The sequence below is a fragment of the Eptatretus burgeri genome, chromosome 13, assembly GCF_056783735.1.
Source record: "Eptatretus burgeri isolate ZD-2024b chromosome 13, Ebu_testis_v1, whole genome shotgun sequence".
NCBI classification, from domain to species: domain Eukaryota; kingdom Metazoa; phylum Chordata; class Myxini; order Myxiniformes; family Myxinidae; genus Eptatretus; species Eptatretus burgeri.
The window spans coordinates 81,253,099-81,274,027 of NC_140973.1; the positions used below are offsets into that span (position 1 = coordinate 81,253,099).

The following is a 20,929-nucleotide window of genomic DNA, read 5'->3' on the forward strand; positions in this document are numbered from 1 at the left end:
TGCGTCCCTCCCCCTTCCCCCAAGGCCAGCGGCAAAGATAAAAACACACCGATACACTAATTGGGGTCACACTGATCCTATGTAGCAAGTCTTTATGTAATCAGCCCACAACTGCAGGGGGAGTAACGTGACAAGCAAACAAACATTCAAACACCGGTCCATAAATTCTCGTCAGGATAAGGGAAGAAAGGGGGAAGTGGGAATTTAACGTTCCATCATTATTTACTTTTAACATTGTTCTTTACAAACAGGAACAGGAACAACGCAGGCATGACAGGCCGAACGGCCTTCTCATGTGCCAAAGTTCCCTGTGTGTCTTTGTGTGATGTTGTTAAGAACATGAAGAAATGGGGAGGGGAGGATGGAGAGATGGGGGTGGGGGTGCATGGAGTTGGAAGAGGTGTTTTGGAGTGGGGAGGGGGGATTGAGGACTTGAAGAAGAAAGGGGGAGGGGATGACAGAGTTGGCTTGGGGGAGGGACGGCAGAGAGGGGACGGAGTTGGGATCGAGGTGTTTGAGGCTTTTTAGGGGTACGGGTGGGCAGGGAGTTGAGCACATTGGTGTGGGATGGGTTTGAGGATTTGAAGAAAGGGGGAGGGGAGAACAGAGTTTGGGTGTGGTGGTCGGCAGTGGTGGCAGAGATGGGTCAAAGTTGAGAGGGGGGTTAAGGACATTGGGACTGTATGTGGGTAAGGGGGGGGGAGTGGTTAGTGACCTAAAGTCACATTTTACATGATGCAGAATTTCCATGGGCCCATGATAGTCCCATTGTGACTTTTGAGTCCATTGGGTCTTTCGGGTCCTCTCGGTATTTTATGTCCTCAGGGTCTTTTGGGTCTTTATGTTCTTTTGTGTCCTTTGGTCATTTGGATCCCCTGGGTCTTTTGGGTCCTCTGGATCGTTTGGGTGTTCAGGGTCCCTGGAGTCTTTTATGTCCTCTGGGTCGTTTTGGGTTTTTCAGTCTTCAGGGTCCTCAGAATCTTTTAGGTTCTTAGAGTCTTTTGGGTGCTTTGGTTCCTTGGGGTCTTTAGGGTCTTTTGGGTCCTCAGGGTCTTTGTCTTGTGGGTCTTTTGGGGCACTTTTGGGTCTTTGGGGTATTTTTGGATCTTCAGTGTCTTTTGGGTCTTGTGGGTCTTTTGTGTCTTTTGTATCTTGTGGGTCTTGTTGGTCTTTGGGGTCTTCGATCTTTTGGGTCATCATGTTCTTTTGGGTCCTCCGGGTACTTTAGGTTAAGTATTTCAGGTTACAATTGTGGGTGATGTCAGGTCAGGTCAGCTGTCCAACCAATGGGTGAAGAGCAGATATACTTTACGTACATATATCCATACATCCACACATATGTGCATTCATACATAATCCCATGCACTTGCTCCATTATATATAGATTATTATTATCATTATTATCTGAGAAACCAAAACGGTGAAAGGTGTGTATGTGTGTGTGTGTGTGTGTGTGTGTGTGTGTGTGTGTGTGTGTGTGTGTGTGTGTGTGTGTGTCTGGTTTCCATGTTGGGACTACGATGCAGTATTTGGTCTTTATTTTGATTAAGACTCTTATTTTAGGAGACCTCTCGCTATTTGTTACCGATGCTACAATGGCATTGCAACCACTCAATTTTGCCAATGCAATGACTTCAACAGCATTAAAGTGAAGTCGAAGTTTTTTGTGAATTCATATGGGACCAGGATTTGATTATGAATTCGCCTGTGAGCTGCATCACTCCTGAGGTGCCACTGATTCAATACCCCTGCACATTGGGTCAGGAATTAGGAATTTGCCCAGAAGGCCAGCAAAAACTTGCTGACTTTGTGGAGAATACTGTGGGATCATTAAAATCTATCAACGACAAGTACCAGCAGACAGATCGTGTGGCTTATTATCCTTCTCAGGATGTCCTCCTTCTAAGGTCCTTCTGAAATACAAATGTGCACACATTGATGTATCATCCTTTATGCAAAACACCTTGGTGGCAGTTTATGGCTGGTTCGAGATTCAAACCCAGGCCAGATGGCTCAAAGATAAGTGTGCACACCGCCAAACTATCGTGCCCCAATGAAGGAGTGATACCACACTTTATTCATGAAGTTATTTGACAGATGTGATGAACATGGCAAGTGGTTTCAACAATAAATGGACATGGACTGATGGAACAAGACTGTGGTTGCCCAATGTTATAATTCGATGTTTTTTGTGTTTTTTTTTTTTGTCAATCTTCCTTTCCATCCATTTTGCAAGGAAGGCTTAAGTTGATTAATAACTTTTCTCTGCAAAGAACATGTTGGAGAGTGTTTCTGTGCTGTCCTGTCTCCATCCCCTTGCTCTCCCCCCCCCCCCCAAGACAGAAATTTGAAACGATGGTGGGAGAGAGGGGAGCACAGCTTTCTGGTGGGCAAAAACAGCGAATTGCAATCGCACGTGCACTCGTGCGAAACCCTCGCATTCTCCTTCTTGATGAAGCAACATCTGCCCTCGACGCAGAGAGTGAGGCCATTGTGCAGTCAGCATTGGACAAGGTCAGTGACGCATCTCATTAAAACAAACTCTTTTTGTCCAAAAAATCTGGGCTAACAACTTTGTGATGATGGTTAAAAGCTGGTGTAGTGAGTAAACACATTAATGTATTGATTCAACAAGGAAATGAATGAACAGGAGGAGGAGGAGGAGGAGGAGGAGCAGAGGGAAGGAAATTGAAGCAGCCTAAAAATATTTTCAGTGGTTAATGGGAATAGAAAGGATCACAGATAAGATAACCGAAAGTAGTGGTGTACTGCCAACCTGAAGCCCTGGATGGAGGAGTGGGATTGAACAGATTGAGGAAGGAGTTTTTTTTTCTTCTTTTCTTCCGAGTTTAAGGAGGAGCTGCAACACAAATGTGCTGCACATGCAGACAAATACATGACAGACCAGACTTGACTTCAGACAAGTGCAGCCACAAGGGGAAGTCATGTAACTTCCCAGAGCACATTGGCTACAGGTGATGTCATCTTTGACATCTATTTTCTTTCCTCGTTCAATGGGGGCAACTGAGGATGAATTTTTTTTCTCCTTCCCATGGATGCCAAAGCATGGGGTTTATCTGTGCTCTAACTTTTTGAAGCGCTCAGTGTCAAGTGAAGAAACAGAAACGTACCATTTTAAGTCTTTGGTGTGACTCGGCCAGGGTCAACAAGGTCAAACCGCTGACCTCCCAGACTCAGAACAAATGCTATAATTGTCATGCCACCGAGTCTGATGGTTCCACAACAGGGAGGAGAACTTAGGAACAAATGGGTGAAGGAGAGTAGCGAGGTTGAACTTGGGGTGTTTATATTGAAGGCCAAAGTGAATTAAATTCTCAGTTTTTTTTTTGGATACATAGTCGAAACTCGTGGAAGAGCTAGAACACAAAATGGAACAGGAAGCAACATAACAAAGAAACGGTAAAAAGAGAAGGGGGAAACACCAAGAGCAGGGCTGAGGGGGAAAATAGACTTAGATGGACAAACAAGGAATGTGGATAACTATGAGCGGTAGGGAAGAACGTCGACCTGGGCGAGTGGTGTGTGCTTAAAAAGTCAAGTTTACAATGTAAAATTTTACAATGTAAAAGTAAAAATAAAAGTCAATGTAAAAGCAAAAATAAACAAAGATATGGTTTTAATAGCTGATACACTTGACGAAACATTAAAAGTAACACTTGATTGAGATTGTTACATCTAAATTAATACTCTTTAAAGAAGTAATATAGTATAATTGCTAACACAGAAGCATAATTGGGACAACAACAAAGACAAAACAGACCAATGGCAGAACAAAAATTTCCCCAAAACAAGGCTTCTGAACAGTCAAGGAGTACTTCAATCATTTAGAAATCTCAGACAGGTTGGTTGTGGGTGAGAAAAATAACAACGAACAATAAGAGCATCGCGAATATATAATTTGCGGTTGAGTTAACAGCTCCACAGGATATGGGACAGTTGATTGTTTATTATCTTTGAGCTCGGGTTTTTGGAATATGTCGATGTGAGTTTCTTTGATCAAGACCAGTGATGTGTTGGTGATTGGAGAGATTTTCACATTTGTTTTGCATTCTGTCCACACAGGCTCGAAAGGGAAGAACTACTATTGTAATTGCTCACCGTTTGTCCACGGTACGCATGGCAGATTTGATTGCTGGCTTTGCGGATGGTGCTATTGTCGAACTCGGGACCCATGATGAGCTCATGGCCCGTCATGGTGTATATTTCCAGCTTGTGACTCAGCAGGTAAGTTAACAGGTTTTGCTGTTGCATTTTCTTTTCCTTTTTCAAACATTGCCATTCAAATTGATTTCACCTTCTATTCACAGTAATATCTTTGATGTTACTTCATCAGTATATGTACTAGCAGGTACTCCCACCCTCCAGGGAGAAGTAGCCCTCTCAGCCCACCTTTGGTGGGCAATGTGCTGCGGCACATTCTTGGAAATGCACTTTAGATGCAGCACAACCGAGATGGACCGTTGCGCACAGGACAAAAAAGGATAGCACCGCAATCAATATAGTAATCACCACTGTCGAAGATGGAAAAATCCTGAAGAATACATAGTCACGATGTGAGGAAAGCATGTGATAAAGACGCTGCACCACCTCGATGGACTGTTGCTTGCTGATGCAGATAGACGCAATAACATTTGACACTGAGAATTATGCTGGGAAAAACGCATACCTAATTAGTCAGGGTCATGATCAAATCATACATGTATATTGTTGCGGACTCAGGGTTGCCAGGGTACTACGATATCCCTGGTTCTGCCGGGGTACTATGATATCCGGGGGGGGGGTATCCCTGGTTTTCCTTGGACTCACCGGGAATCACAGGTCGTCGCACACGAATAATTTTGTTTCGCGGCGGGTCGCTAAACGACCACGAATGCCAATAGCTTGACCATGTGGCTCAGGGTCCTCCGTCTGACACCATTTACCTCGGAACATGTGATCTCCTTATTGGGGAATCGCGCCCTCAGCAATTATGCTATTGCCTTTATTAAATCGTGATTAATGTGGCCGAGCTTTCCGCTAGCAGAATGCCAGACTGATACGAGAGCCCATTAGTGGGGAATTATAACCTCCTGGCTAATCTACATGCGGACATTGCTGGACCAATGGAAGAAAGGACTACCCTGGGCAGATTGGAAATATAACAAGAATAATTTATTTACAATGAGCGATGAGGGGTATGGGAAGGAGGGAGGGGAACTTTAGAGCTTTAATGGTGTCAAAGGGAAACTGGGGCAGGAAAATGAGAAATGCAACAAAAAACAGTGCAATGAAGGTACAGTATGTATTTATAAATAGGACAACAAATGTACAAGTTGCAGACTTAACCTATGCCTCACCTACCGGCTAACAAAACAGGGTAGCCATCGGACCACACACACATGGGGAGACAAATTGGGACTTGTATGTATGTCACCGTCACCCTCCCCCACTTGGGTACCTCTCTGCAAAATGGCCCTGACACTGCTCTCCACCACCAAAGGTCCTCCAGCTCCGTCGGGAGCATGAACTAACGTGTCCAGGACCAGGGAAGAAACGAGTGTGCTGACCCAGGAAGAGAGAGAACAAGCTCATGCCACGACCAGGAACCTGACAGCTTGAGGCAAAAGAGGAAAGAGAGTGCAGCAACCAGGACCAAGGTAGCTTGTGGCGATGACCGAGAGAGAGCGTGGCAACCAGGACCAAGGTAGCTTGGGGCGATGACAGAGAGACCAAATCAGCACGCTGAGCGCAGCTTTATAGCCCTGGGGGAATGCGGGGTCAAAGAGCTACACGTCGGATCCTTCGAGGAGGCCCGGGACCAGCCATTATTGGGCCACGTCAGACCCCACGAGCCAGCCCAATGCCAGCCATTGGAGGGTTCCCCTGCAGCCCCACCTATTCTTCCGCCCGGGCGGATATTCAGTCATTTGGTCCTTCTGGCTGTCGTCATGAACAGAACTCCGCATTTAACATGGGGGAGGGGGGGAATCCCTTCTATCCCCATGCTTTTGGTACAAACCCCACACATCCAATAATGTTCATGGCACAAAGCCAGGGAATGAAGCAATCATTTCAGGGAGGCTGGGTCATGTCTTGGTTTGTTTGCCAATCATTTTGGGTGGAAGGGAATAAATGGGGATTAGAGAAACGAAATACAGTACAGGAGAAGATGGAAATAATTTACATGACAGGTTGGACGTCCATACAGACGACCAGACAAACAAAGACTTTGTGGGGCTTTAAACAATAAAGGGGAATGGGAGAATTTGGCCCACCGTTCCAGAATGCTGGTGTGCATAGCACACATTGAACGCCAGGGCAGTAAAACACGCACACCCTGTGATGATGGCTGTCACAGCACACGTCATCAGGCGCTGATATGTCTTCTCCAAAGGGGTTGACAGGGGGTGCGAGCGACCCAACCCAACGCATTTAATTACATAATAACCCCTATAGGGAAGGTGCTATTCTTAATGTTCATTACGGAGATGACTATTCTAAAAGTTTACGTGGTGTGTGCATTTCAATTTCGCATGCGGTTTATAAAACCGCAAAAAAAAAAATATATATATATATATATATATATATATATATATATATATATATATATATATATATATATATATATATATATATATATATATATATATATACACACACACACACATGTATATGTTGTTGCGGTTTTGCAAAACTGCATGCCTCTAAGTCTAAGGCAATGGCACCCGACATACAGTGATCCCCAGGCAGTCATTTCATTAGTCCTAATGTAGTTCGACCTCCCCTCATGTCCAGTGGGTTAATGGGATGAAGTGCATTGCGTGGTTCTCGTAGTTAGGTCGAGTAACTATCTCTAATTGATATTTTGATTCCTACTTCAACCCTTTCCTTTTAGCCAAAGTACAAAACAAGAATGCAAGCACACACACCATTCCATAGTCGAATTATAATAAGCGCACTACGATGCCTCCCGTGGCTCAGATCGGCCACACTCCCTCCACTACACACTGCACAACCCACGATCGAGCATTGCACGCCATTATTTCGTTCAAATCTGCCCACCAATTCCCAACCAGCACCTCATCTTACTTTGCACCTCGCTCACCAAACCTCACCACTTTGACCACAAACGCGTTTCACACACGGGAAAAATATTCCCGCACTCCCTCGTACCTCTTCAAAATAGAGTGGCGAATTGTAGCGATGCAGAGTACCTCATGACTTGGATTGTCCTCGGCACCGCGCGATGCTTGACGAAGCAACGGATATTAATAGCTCGACGGCATCTCACTGGGGACATCCCAGGTGAGCACGCGGAATTGATTCAACCCTCATTCCATCACCAGACCATGGCAAGATGTGGGCAACAAGGAGGGGTCGCAAGAAGGGCGATCCGGGAGTTTGGTGCGGGGCTCGGGTGTGCATTTTAGCTCATGAAGGGCCCGTGGGTGGTGGGGAAAGTCCATTGGTATTCAACATTCAGACTGCACTCGGAGCACGTTCAGTGCCGGGGTGCTGGCTCAGGGAGCATGCCCTATGTTGAGTCAGGATCTCTGACCTGTGACAAAGCAGATGGGAAACTGAGATGGTTTCTGGTCCTGGAGCCTGGCAGGGCGTGGCTAGGGTCGCTGTGGCCCAATAGAGGAGCAGAATTCAGGTCACAGCGCATCGCTTTGGGTGATCACCCCACCCTTTGTCCGGGGCTTATAAAAGGGGGAGCACGGAACCGTTGGCTCTCTTCTCTCTTTTTCACTGCCTCCCCTTCCCTGGCTCTTCACTTGCCTCTCGCCTCTTGCTTCGCTCCCCGTCTCGCTCTTGGTGTGCGATTGTGTCAGAATGTGCTTCTTCTTGAGAGCCTGCTCCAGGGCGACTGCTGAGATTCCCTGCCATGCTGTCAACGTTCCACCACTCCCGTGCAGCCAGACGGACCAGTGCAAAGCGCACATTGCCATGATCCCCGGCAACGTAATTTAGCAGGAGATAATATTCCACATCTCTGGGTGCGAATGCTCAGGCGGAGCGGCCCACGGAGGTACACGTTACACAAACAGACCTTTACACGGTTAGGTTCGGGATCTTTCTCCTTACGCATCTATTCTCCTCTCTCTCTATCCACCTCTCCATCCTGTCTTCTTTGGACGCACAGAGCATCATGACTGACTCACAATCCCATTTTCCTCTGGCACGAGACCGCACCCACCACATTGCACTACACCACATCTCCCACTCCCACACCTTAGACACCACCAGTAATCCTCCCATCTACCTCTCCCTCAGCGTTCTGAGTTGCGTTGGTCTACTGACCACGCTGTTACGCAACCACGCAAAGACCCCCAGACCACGCTAACTACGCAAAGACCCCCAGAGGTCTTTTATCCTCATCTGCTTTTCTTTCTCTCTGGGCCTTGTGTTTGTGTTTGTGTTTGTGTTTGTGTGTGATGGCGCCTGACCTTGTTTAAATTAAGATTGTAGAATATCTAATGGGATAACCCTGCTCTGTGTCTGCTTTAGTAAGATTGCTTGTCTTTTGACACACCTCAAATTCCATGCTATCCCCTGCTGTACATAAAAATAAACCCCATTCAATGTGCCACATACTTTTCCTCACTTGATTGTAAATAAATGCTTTGTAGAGGAATGTTCCCACCTCATTTTTGTGTTTTCTTTCATTGGTCCAGCATGGTTTGCACTCTCCTTTAGCCAGGGCATTATTTCCAACGATCTGTTTCCGAGCCGGTAGGATCCTAAGTCACGTGGTTGAGTTATTGGCGCTCACGGTCGATTAGCGACCCGCCACATCACGAAGTTATTCGTGTGCGACGGCCTGCGATTCCCGTGAATATGGTGGGACCCCGAGATAGCTTCCCCCCTAGTGGTCTTCTCACGCAGACTCCTGGCTGCAACAATATATTGTTGCGGATCTGGGGTGGTGGGATTCTCACCCGACTCTTGGCGCCACTCTCACCACCGCCGTCTCCGTGATTTATAACGCCGGCTGGCTCGATACAGGCCTCCGGTCACGCGTCTTCAATCGCGATACAAACGTAATCCTGGACATTACCAGTTGGGGAAATAGACCCTGGTTACAGACTGGTGTTGTCAGATGCCTAGAGTTTTCTGCCAGTCTGTAACCATTTTGGTTTTATTTTCCAATCGAACGGATCGTTCCTCCACGCGACACAAATTAATCCGTAGCGGCAACTTCATCCGAATCAACTAGATTTATTGGGGAACATCGGGGAACACAACACAAGCAAAGTATTCACGACAATGTTATTAACAATCGATAACCCGTTCTTAACTCGGGAACTACGGGTTTCGAGGGGGTCCTTACCGAGATATAACTTAAACAACAGGCAGACAAGACAGACAGACAGCATGCAGACAAGACACAGTACTTGGTGATATTTCATGGACGAGAGGAAAGTGTCAAATGCACGAATGTCGCTCGTAATAAGCCGATTGTCCACGGATTCGAGCCCAAGCTCGAACACGCCGCGTGGCGAAATGGAGGCTGGGGCGCTCCCAGCAGCGCCCGCGCACGCAGCCTCGGCGCGTTCAAACCCTGCAAGGTCGACTGCGCCAGACCGTCAGATCGACGATGGGTTTCAGCTGATTTCTCCCAAGGTCCAGCATACAAGTCCAGGCCTGGCCTGTTCACCAGACAAGGCCAAATTGAGGTGCTGGGTTCATGGGATTCCAAGACGTCGAGCTGTGAGGTGAGTAGGGACCGTCGGAAGCTCTGTCATTTCCTCTCTTGCCTTCCCACCTCGAAGCCCGACTTCTCAACTCCGTCCTCTCAGTTTCTTTCTCTGCAGAATAACCACTGGCTTTTCTTCTTTCTGCTTTCCTCGAAGCCCGACTGCTCAACTCAGTCCTCTCAGTTTCTTTCTCTGCAGAATCACCTTTTCCTTTCTTTCTCGCCTCAAAGCCCCAGCACGCCTCGAAACCGACTGCAGTTTTTGTACTTCTCCCAAACTGAACCACTCCAAGAGGTCTCCGTTCGCTGCCGAGGGCAGACAGACCTCCGGAAGTCCTTTCCCTGCCTTTCCTTCGGCCCTGGCTCGCTTCTCTAGGCCACAGAAGGCAGACCCGGCGCGCCCATGTCCAGTTTCTCTCCCGGCAAAAATCAACCACGCTCTTTCTTTTTCTTCGCTCACCTCTCAAAGCCGACTGCCGTTTCTCTCACGGCCGAATCACCTCCGTCCTCTCAGTTTCTTACCACTTTTTCTTTTCGGGGTGTGCCCCTTTACGAAGCCGACAAACTCCTCCCCCAGCTCCACCTCCCTCTCCAGGCCACTCCCCCTCAGCCGACTGGGCGGGGCCTATCATCCGGAGAGGGGAAGGAAGAAGAGGAAGCTCTCGTACACCACCACCACACGAACAATAAACAGCCTCTTACATCTCCCGACACACATGTAACGTCCATTTACCAAACAACCTGACTAAACGTGCATTTAATGGGGGATTTGAGCTAATCCTATATTTAGTAGCCTACTAAGGGCCATTTCCGTTACTATATATATATATATATATATATATATATATATATATATATATATATATATATATATATATATATATATATATATATATATATATATATATATATGCCTGGTGTTGGCTTAATGGCTTGAGTGGTGGGTTTGGAATCAGGGTCCTGAGTTCACATCCTGCTTGGCTGTTGAATTAATACCAGTTTGGGTTGACTCAGCCTGTCATCCTGAGGTTGGCAAAATGAGAACCAGATTGCTGGTACACTGCGTCGGAGTGGTGACCTGTCCAGGATTCTGCCCAATAGCAATGCTCTGCACAGAGTATGGTCCCAATGGATGGACGGATATATATATATATATATATATATATATATATATATATATATATATATATATATATATATATATATATATATATATGTATATGTAGTGTTACGGCTGTGGAAATTCGTAATACATCATAAAGGGTCCTAAGATCAGTTATGACACTAAGTTTATGTGCAGATAGGTCCCCACCATTGTTTAAAGGGAATTCTTCATGTTCACCGGGCTGCGACTCTTTGAGATAGCCGTTTTTCTTTATCTATCGTTATTTTGAGCCACCATTGCAACAAACCTCCACGCAAACAACAACCGCCACCAACTACGCCACAACACCCACCATGCTCACACCACCCCCACAACAATCACCACCATCTTCGCCACTACGCCCGCTTACGAACGCCATCCTCTGTGGACCACGGTAAAACGGTTTCCGCGTCAAAACCGTCCGAGAAGGATTGGCAGGACAAAAGCTCCTGCGAGCCTGTGGGGTTTTTCCTGCCTATTTTCCCCGCGCTTGGTGTGAAGGAAAGGGGGAGGGCAGCTTGCCGCCGATTGTTGGATGCACAGCGTGAAGCGGTCGGGGTGAGGGAACGCCCCTTTTCGGGAACCTTCTCGAAGGAAGGTGGATCCGAAAACGGGGAGGAGCGAAGGGCGGAGCCCCGTGCTATATAAGGCGGACCGCGCGCAAGGCCCACTCTCTCTTGGTGGTCGGGGTCGTGTTGGATTCTACTCGCTCTCTTGGTGGACGTCATCCTCTCGCTTCATCTTCGAGCTCTCTCTTGGTGGTCGGGGTCGTGTTGGATTCTACTCGCTCCCTTGGTGGATGTCATCCTCTCGCTTCATCTTCGAGCTCTCTCTTGGTGGTCGAGGTCGGGCTCTCTCGTCTTGGCGTTGGGCGACCTGTCGATGAAGGCGCGGGCCGGTGGTGAGTCCGGGCGACGCCTCGGAGATGCAGACGGGCGGCGCAGCCCTGCCAGCTGTGTGGTGCAAATCTGCACGTCTGGCGAGGGACGCCTGAGAGAACTCACCGACCACATCATCGCAAAGGCCCGAGAGCAGGCGTGGCTACGCGAGCTGCCGTGGAACAAGGCGTCGCGACCTGCCCACCGTCACACCTCAAGGGGACAGGTAACCAGCACGGTCTTGTGGGCCTTTTCGGTCATCCACGGCCCACGACCATAAAGGTTTACGAACCCCGTCTACCTCCCTGCCTATGGGGAGGGTTTTCCTGTTGTTTTTGTATGTATGCTGTGGCGCCGTGTCCTGTTAAGTGCATGTACATTCTCATTGTAGTCGGTTGTATTGCTTTTTATTTGCGTTGCTTGTAAATACGTGCATGATTCCTTGCTTGTGTTGTGAGTGCAATATGTGCTTTATAATAAATGTCCTTGTGTGCAACGTATCCCGTTCGGCGTGTCCCCCTTTCACCACATTTTAAGTGCCATCTTGCATCGTGGAATGAGTGGGTTTTGAACACCCGAGTAAAGAAGAATCTGAACCATCGAGGTCGGCGATAACACCGCTCCGTTATCCCTATAGCACGGAACGAACCGCTAAAGCGGTTCGTGTCCTAAGCTGACCTGCGGCGTGGTGCAACCCCTCGGTAGGTTACCCGTGCGGGTATTTAGGTATATCGACATTCAGTGATTCACCCTATTTCGTGTGGGTGGAATGCGGACTGGGTTGTGGTGAGGTTAAACCCCCACTCGTGATTGGCTCCTGGCGGTAGTTCCAGGAGGGTCACGACTGAATTGTCCGTCCGGTGGGCGACGCGGCTGCCTTTAGAGGTACGCGGCCGATCGCACGCCAGGCGGGCCAGAATTCGTAACAATATATATATATATATATATATATATATATATATATATATATAAATATATATATATATATATATATATATATATATATATATATATATATATATATATATATATATATATATATATATATATATATATATATATATATATGGCCCCGCGAGGAGGAGTGATGTAAGTGACATTTTTTAATGATATGATGACGATAGGCTCGGATGATAGGGTAAGGTTTAAAATAGTGCTATATGGCATTAACTTCAAAATGGCCGATGTGTCCCTTACATCACTTCTCCTCGCGGTGCCATATATATATATATATATATATATATATATATATATATATATATATATATATATATATATATATATATATATATATATATATATATATAGTTTTGATTATGGGGGTAGATGAACTGATTTAATAGGACTGTATAGTGTAGCATGGTCCATGGATGGGTAGAAGCATCTCGATGTAAAAATGTCAGGGAATCTGTCAGCTTAAGTGTTGTGTCACCACACGACAGGTGGTGCGGTGTTAATTATCTTCGGGAGTAAAAATAAGTTCCCCTGTACGTGATTACCCTTTGTGATTCTTCCCTATGTTTTATATTCTAAACCAGGCCATAAGCTTGGGACCAAGTCCTTGAAACAACAACAGGAGAAGCCCCGCATTCCCAGGTTTGGAGGTGAGGATCCATGCCCCGGGGGCGGAGGAAAGGGAGGGTGATAAAAAGAGGCACATCGAAGGCTCGGTGTGCTTGTCGAGGGGGCTTTGGAGACAGCAGATCGAGCAGGGTAGATTGCACGTCTGGAGTGATCAAGCAGAGCAGATTGAGCAGAGCCAATCGAGGAGGTGCTGGCCAGATTTTTGCATATAGAGTGTGGAAAGCTGCCACAAGTAAAGTGCCATCCTGCCTTCATGTGCACATGGATGGTGGAGGCGCCTCCCTCCCCGGCTCGACAAAAGACTGCGCCATTTTGCTTGCAAGTTCACGTGCCAAACGAAGCTCCCCAACACCAGATCGATGAGGGCCAGCCCTTGGCCAGGCTGAGTACCAGTGTATTTAAAAAGGGGGGGGGGTTATTTTCATTTGTCACCCTTTGTCTGTGTTCATTTATTTGGTGATTGATTTCAACAAAGGGTGTGTTCACTCACACCCTTTGTTCAATAAAATAAGTCATTTATTTTATTAGTTACATTTCATCGCCATTATTTTCCTTATAAGTAGAAATTCCCTTTCCCTTTTAAAGAAACTGCATCTCGTGTATTTGTAGTGGGGTTCGCGGATCAAACCCCCTTCGTGCTGTCCATCCTCCGTAATCCACCTTCTGTTCCATTCCATGTACTCCTCCATCCGCTTTTTCCCTCACTGGGCTCTGTTGTCTTCCCCCATACAGCGGCGTTGCCATCTGCCATACCTTCGAGCGCGAGCTTAAATCCATGTCAATGAGTGTGTCCGACTTCTGGGAATAAAGACAGCTCGACCGTCCCAGGAGGTTGGTCAGTGCTAACTGCCTGGCTACCACAAATTTAGGGAGTGGGATTCGAACCACAGCACTCCGACGACAATTGCTGACAGGAGCGGGATTCAAACCCAGCCACCTCCACGACAATTGGTGACAGAGCGGGATTTTTAGACCCCCCCCCCCACCCCCAGCACCCCATTTGGCATCTGGGAGGGATTCTTGAATCCATCGGGACCACGACATTTGGCCTCAGAGTGAGCTAAGCTTAAAAAAAAAAAAAAAAAAAAATATATATATATATATATATATATATATATATATATATATATATATATATATATATAATAAGAATTGGGAATCTAAACTGATAAACGATTGCCTCTCTACTATTGAGAGGGAGGTGGTCGTAGGAATCGAGGCATAATGTGTAATAAATAATTTTCATCTGGGGAGATTGAATGCACACGCGAAATGGTGGATGAGCATGAAATGTCGATGATTGGACTAGATAGTGATGCTATTGAAGGAAACGAGTCAGGGGGAGAAATGAGTGATAATGAGAGGACGGATGTCTCGCCCGTCTCAAGTGTTGGTCCCTCTTCCCCCACGGTGGTGGAAAATGAGACGCAAGGAGCAGGGGTGATGTCCAACCAAGACCTGTTTTGTTTATTAATAGAAGAAATTTATAAATGAAGGAACAAATGAATGGAATAGAAAACAAATTGAATGAACAAAGCAATGAAATGAGTGAACAAATGAATAAACTAACGAATGAAATGAAGGAACAATGGAATGAAATGAAATGAATGGACGATTGGAAGGAAAAATTGAAGGAACTGGAGGTACGAGTTGGGAAAGTGGAGGAAAAGGCAGAGCTCCGAATGGAGGACAGACTGGGAGAATTTGAGATGGAATTGGTGGCCCAATTTAGAGAAATGGAAACAAAAATGGCAGAAGGATTTGAGTCAGAGGGAAGAAATATTGGGAAAAACAGAAGAGGGTCAAATCCAGGTGGTCAGAATGGGAGAAAAGTTGGAAGAAGAAATTTGGTCCACAAATAAAAGAATTGACCAAGTAAACGAGGACATGGAGGTCATAAAGTAACGACAGAAAGAGGAAATGACATTTTGCAAGTGCTAGAGTGGTGGTTTGACTGAAGAGGTGCAAAAGCTGGGGGCCCATGTCTCAGAACAAGAGCAGGCATTAATTGATAGAGACCTATGGGGACAGAGTGGATGAGATGTTACAGGAGCGGCTGAACATTGTGAACAGTAACATTGAGGCAAAGGTTGCTTGGGTCCAACAGAATCTGCGAGACGAAATGAGTCTGTCCATTCGGCATATGCAGGACAAGATTAAAATGACTCGGGGGACCCCCACCTCAAATTACATTTTGGCATCGGAGGCTCCCAAGTCAAATATAATCTTGGGTTGGGGGGGGGGGTGCCTTGGCCCTGAGCTGGAATTGGATATGGAAGGATCGGGGAGAAGAGTTTGGGCGAGGTGCACCGTCCGGATTTGTGAAGGATCCATTTATTGGGAGTTGTTTCAAATGTGGGAGAAGAGGACACATGCAGCGATACTGTCGGAACCCACCCATACACAGACCTCTGAGCAGGCCTCACAGCCCGGAGAGGGGAGGACTTCCCAATGGATCACAGGGTCTGGAGAGGGGGTCACTGCCTAGGGTGGGCCCGGCAGCCGCTGCGGGTTGTCCAGGAAACTAGAGCGGGCTGAGCATACGGGGCCATGCTCGGCTGGCAAGTGTGTGGGGGAAGTGCCCTTCTTTGGTGAAGATAGTAAATTGCAGAAGAATTGGCACGGATAATTTGAGGGTTATATGCAAAATTGAGGGGGGATTTTGTGAAGCTGTGGTGGACACTGGGGCCAGTGACACCATTATAAATCCGAATGTATTAGACCAGAGCATTGGAGGCTGGGATAAAATTGATAGGTTAGTAGGACGCAGCCTTCAACTGGCTACGGGGGCGATGGCTCCAATATTGGGGTGCGAGGTTGTGAGGATGGAGTTGGGTGGTCTGGAGGTCAATGTGGTGATATGGGTGGCCGAGGTGTGTGACCATTGTCTTCTGGGAATGAGTTTCCTAGGGGAACACCACTGCCAATTAGACCTTGGGCAGGGTTAAATGTGGTTGGGTCCTGAGAGGCTGCAGTTGGTCGGACTGGGGGATGACGAGGAGGTGCAGGGGACATGGACAGCAGGTGCGCATCACATTGGTCAGCTGGGGCTAGTGGAGCCGTGGCCCTCACAGGGAGCCGAAGGACTGATCGTGGGTCGCACCCTGGTGGACACTCGGCCTATATTGGCCGTCTGCGTGCTTATCGTGTCCGATAGCCCTCGCACGGTAAGGAGCAGAGCTGTCGTCACCAAGTGTAGTAGAGGTCACCGGAGGAGGTGGATTCACTTGCTTGCCAGTACAGCCAGATGAAAAGCGAAATTTGGGGGAAATTGGCCCAAAGGAATCCAGGACATGATGACACACTCTGAAGAGGGCCTAACATCGGATCATGGAAACGGCACACAGTTTGCGAAGAAGCAAATTGGCTTGGCTTCCTCGCATATGAAATTGAGACACGATATACAGGCTCATGCACCCCGTTTTCTTCCTGGAGACATTATTTGGCATTACTGGCCCCGGAGGAAAAGGGGTGTGTGTCCAATACTTACCTCATCCTGGAAGGGCCCTGCAGTGGTGCTTTGACAAGTGACTGATGTGATTTTCAAGATTCAGATGGGCCTGCATACCCTTCCACAGATAGTCCATGCGGATAGATTGACTCACTATCAGGGTCAGGAGACTCTGGGGTGGATCGGAAGGGTGTGACAAAAGTTGGAAGGGGTAGGTGACGCTTTTAGACCCAACCAACCTTCGACGACTTCCACTTCGGATAACGTGCATTGATGCTTTCTGCCCCTTCTCCTCTTCTCATGTTCCTCCCATTCCACTGTCCTCATGCTTTTCTCCTTCCCCTTCATATTACCACCCTCTCCCCACTCCTTTTGCATGCACTCAAGTCTCAGTCGCCCCTCCACCCACCACCAACATGTGACCCACAGGTTAGACAGCACTATGCTGTATCAAGAGTTTTGTGTGGGGGACTCATCTCATGCAAGAGAGTCTAGATGGTATTTTCATACCTGTGCTTCATTAATGGCATGTAACTGTTGACTGTGATTCCCCCCGATCTACATTTCAGACGTTGGACAAAACAGAAAAGCAAGAGAAAGTGGAACTGGATGATGAGGATATTGTGGATGTTGTGGATGATGAAGAGCAACCCATTAGTGAAGAGCTGGATATCGTGGACATTCATGGTGCACTAGTAAGGACACTGAGCCGAAAACTGAGCACAAGGCTTGCATCTTCCGTCAGAGTGAAGCGTAAAAGGTCCACAAAACGTGGGAGAAGTGAGATGGATGAGCAAGAGGTAAACTACAAGAGAGTGATAAGTTGGGGGGGACTCTCACCATAATTTGGTGGGATATAATCCATCATATTTGCATTCCTTCAGCAAGTTTGTCGCCGCTGCCACGGTTTCTTCCATTTTTACCTCCGAGCTTTATTACACCCACTGAGGATCCCATTCATTTCCTTTACCCAAATTTCCTTACCTCATGTTGTGATGCATCCATACGTCTTGTCTTGTTTTCCCTTTGCTCCATGTTGTGTTGTTGCTTCTTCGGCCCCTGCTGTTCTCCTATTCCACGTGCCTCAACACTCATGTAAAGTAAAATTGCTATTCCGAATGTTATTTGTTGTGTTGTGATTACACTATTTTTTATGTGCATGCCTACAATTTAATACCCCCTTCTGCTTTGCCACCATCTCTCAATCTGCTTTTAATCCAGCTTGTCCTTCGCTGGCAATCCTTCAACCAGGTTTCCCTTACTGCAACTGTCATGGGCCTCCCTCCTTGCAATTCCTTTAATTCCTTCATCTTGTCATTGAAATGCCTGGCATCGTTTAAAATCCCCTTTTTTCCCCCCTTCTTTGTACTTCCCATAAGTTTTCCAATGAGCCTGTGTTAAGTTCAGCACTGTTGCCTTTGAGCCAACTGCTACGAGTTCTGTTTGATTTGCAGGTGAAATGTGCTGTGCTTGTGTTGTTTTTCCTTCTGTACTGAACCCCATATTTTAAGAGATTTTATTTCATTTATTTTGATTATATTTATTTATTATTTTATTCCAGGAGGAAGATGTGCCCCAAATGTCCTTTTGGAAGATCCTAGCATGGAACAAACCAGAGCTTGTGCTCATTCTTTTTGGCTTGTTCGCATCCATTTTGAATGGGGGAGTACCCCCTGCCTTTGGATTCTTCTTTGGTAAAATAATTGGGGTGAGAATGACTTTGCACATTTATACCAATGTTGTTGTTTTTATAATAATAATAATAATAACAATAATAATGAAAATAATATCGAACTGTGAGCAGTGATAACGGCTTCCAAGTCTAACATTCAGAACATCAAACTTTATGTCTGAAGTAAAGAACTCGATCATCTGATGCATATGTAAGGATGCCAAGAAGCATCAGGGTTTCAGAGAAGTGATTTTTAAGAGGTTTTCCTTCTATCCAATATGGCTGCCTGTCCATGTGATTGATGATGTCGTAGTTTGCAAACTTTTTCCCCATGAGTAGTCGATCACATATATATATATATATATATATATATATATATATATATATATATATATATATATATATATATATATATATATATATATATATATATATCAAGTGTTGCATTGATCGGTTAATCGGTTTCAGAGAAATATATTTTTAATATTTTCCTTCAATCCAATATAGCTGCCAAACCACGTTACTGATGACATCACTGTGAACAAACTTTTCATTTGGGTGGTCAATCATAACTGAAGTTTTGTATCGCTCGGTCAAGCGGTTTCGGAGTAGTGAATTTTTCAAGTTATTTTTTTTTTCTTAATCCAATATGGCTGCCAAACCACATGACTGATGAGATCGTCATTTTCAACACTTTTTCCACATGGGTATGCGATCGTATATTTCAAGCTTGGTATCGATCGGATAAGTAGTTCTGGAGAAGCAGATTTTCAAAAATATTTCCTTCAATCCAAGATGGCTGCCATACCACATAATTGATCATATCGTAGTTCAGAAAAAAAATTCTCATCGGGAGTTCATCATATATATGAAATTTTGCATTGATCTGTTCAGCAGTTCTGGAAAAGAGATGTTTAAAGGTTTTCCTTAAATCCATGATGGCCACCATACCATGTGACTGATGACATCATAGTTTGCAAACGTTTTTTTTCCACATGGGAAGTCTATCATATAATATATGACGTTTCACATCGATCGGTTACGTGGTTCTGGAGAAGAAGATTGTTTGAGGTTTTTCTTTAAATCCAATATGGCCACTAAAATGGTCAACCAATCACAAAGGTCAACCATGACAACACACCTTCAAAATGTGTCTGATAGGTATGCAAAGTTTCAGTATCATCGGCCTTTCTCTTTTTAAGGAACTCGAGTCACAAAATCTGGAGGAAGAAAAAAATAATAATAATAGCAAATCAGAACAATAATCACAAGAAAAAGCAATCAGAGATTACAGACCCTTGCCAGGACGTGTTTTGTGTGGAAAATAAAGGAAGGATTTTTTTTTAATGCAAATCGCCCCCAAACAAGACATAAAGCCTCTCCAGGTATGGGGTTAAGGTAAGGTTAGATAAAGATAAGGATAAAGCAAAACAAAAAAAAAGAAAGAGAAAAATAACAAAAAACATCCAACACACAGGAAGTATCAGATGTCAGGTGAAATGTGATGTAACCTCAAAGATGTACGAGGTAGGAATTGACATTCCTCTGAAAGCTGGGTAGATCGTAGGATAATGGGAAGCATGTTATGGGTAGTGAATTCCAAAGCGAGACGGCACGAGGGATATAACTATCTGCATAGTCTTTCATTCTGCACTTTGGATCAGCTATAGTACATGGGTATGCAGAGATGGCAAACCGAGTCTTGCGTCCAATCACTCATACAGGAGGAACCAAGTTAGAAAGTCCAGCAGAACACTTGTCATGAAAATATCTGTGGAACAGACTCAGTGGCAACTGACCTACGGTGAGAGGGCGGTTGAAGAGTTGAACCCATTTCGGCACCAACCAGGTTAACTATACGTTTCTGAAGCCTATCAAGTAAAGATAAGTGGCAACATTCCTCCATGAGGGGACGTTTTGTTGTCTTGTACAGATACAAAATGCTCGACAGACAACCAACTCGCTTGGAAACACTTTCAGGAATACCAGAGATGTACTTATCCCAACAGATGTTAGAGGAGATGTCCAGACCAAGAAGCTGAGGCTCAGATGATTCTGTTAAGGTTGAAGACCCCATGTGCACAGAAGGGAAAGACCCGTTTCTAGAGCGAGACAGGGACAACAATTTCTCGCTCATTTTCTCTGTGGTGTCATCTGTCGGGCGGTGACGGGTATTTCTGCTCGAGTAATATATAAACCGATTTATCAATTAATACAAAATCCCTCCCTTTATAAACCGTCAATTGAATGTGAAATCAAACCCTCCCAAGCTGAAGTGATCATGTGACCAGCGGTTTCATATTCAATAACACTTCCACTGAATCACTCGCATAAGGCTCGTAACGAGACTGCTCCACAATTTCTTCGAAAGCATTTCCATCACTAATTTTGTCTCCAATAGTTTCTTCAAAATCTCACTCATCAGTTTCATCATTCTGAGAACCTTCAGAGTTGCTGATGATTATGGAATCGGTGTCTGAATCCGAGTTCAACATGCACT

General features: G+C 45.7%; 1 protein-coding gene across 1 annotated transcript in view; it reads left to right on the forward strand.

Moving 5' to 3' along the window:
- LOC147014910 (ATP-dependent translocase ABCB1-like) overlaps window positions 1–20,929 on the forward strand; it is a 120,691-nt gene that overhangs the window by 51,877 nt on the left and 47,885 nt on the right. Inside the window, exons 15-18 of the mRNA XM_085853367.1 lie at window positions 2,344–2,514; window positions 4,084–4,245; window positions 17,327–17,557; window positions 18,319–18,465. Of these exons, the coding sequence (XP_085709493.1) occupies window positions 2,344–2,514; window positions 4,084–4,245; window positions 17,327–17,557; window positions 18,319–18,465 (711 nt within the window). The remainder of the gene's footprint in view (window positions 1–2,343; window positions 2,515–4,083; window positions 4,246–17,326; window positions 17,558–18,318; window positions 18,466–20,929) is intronic.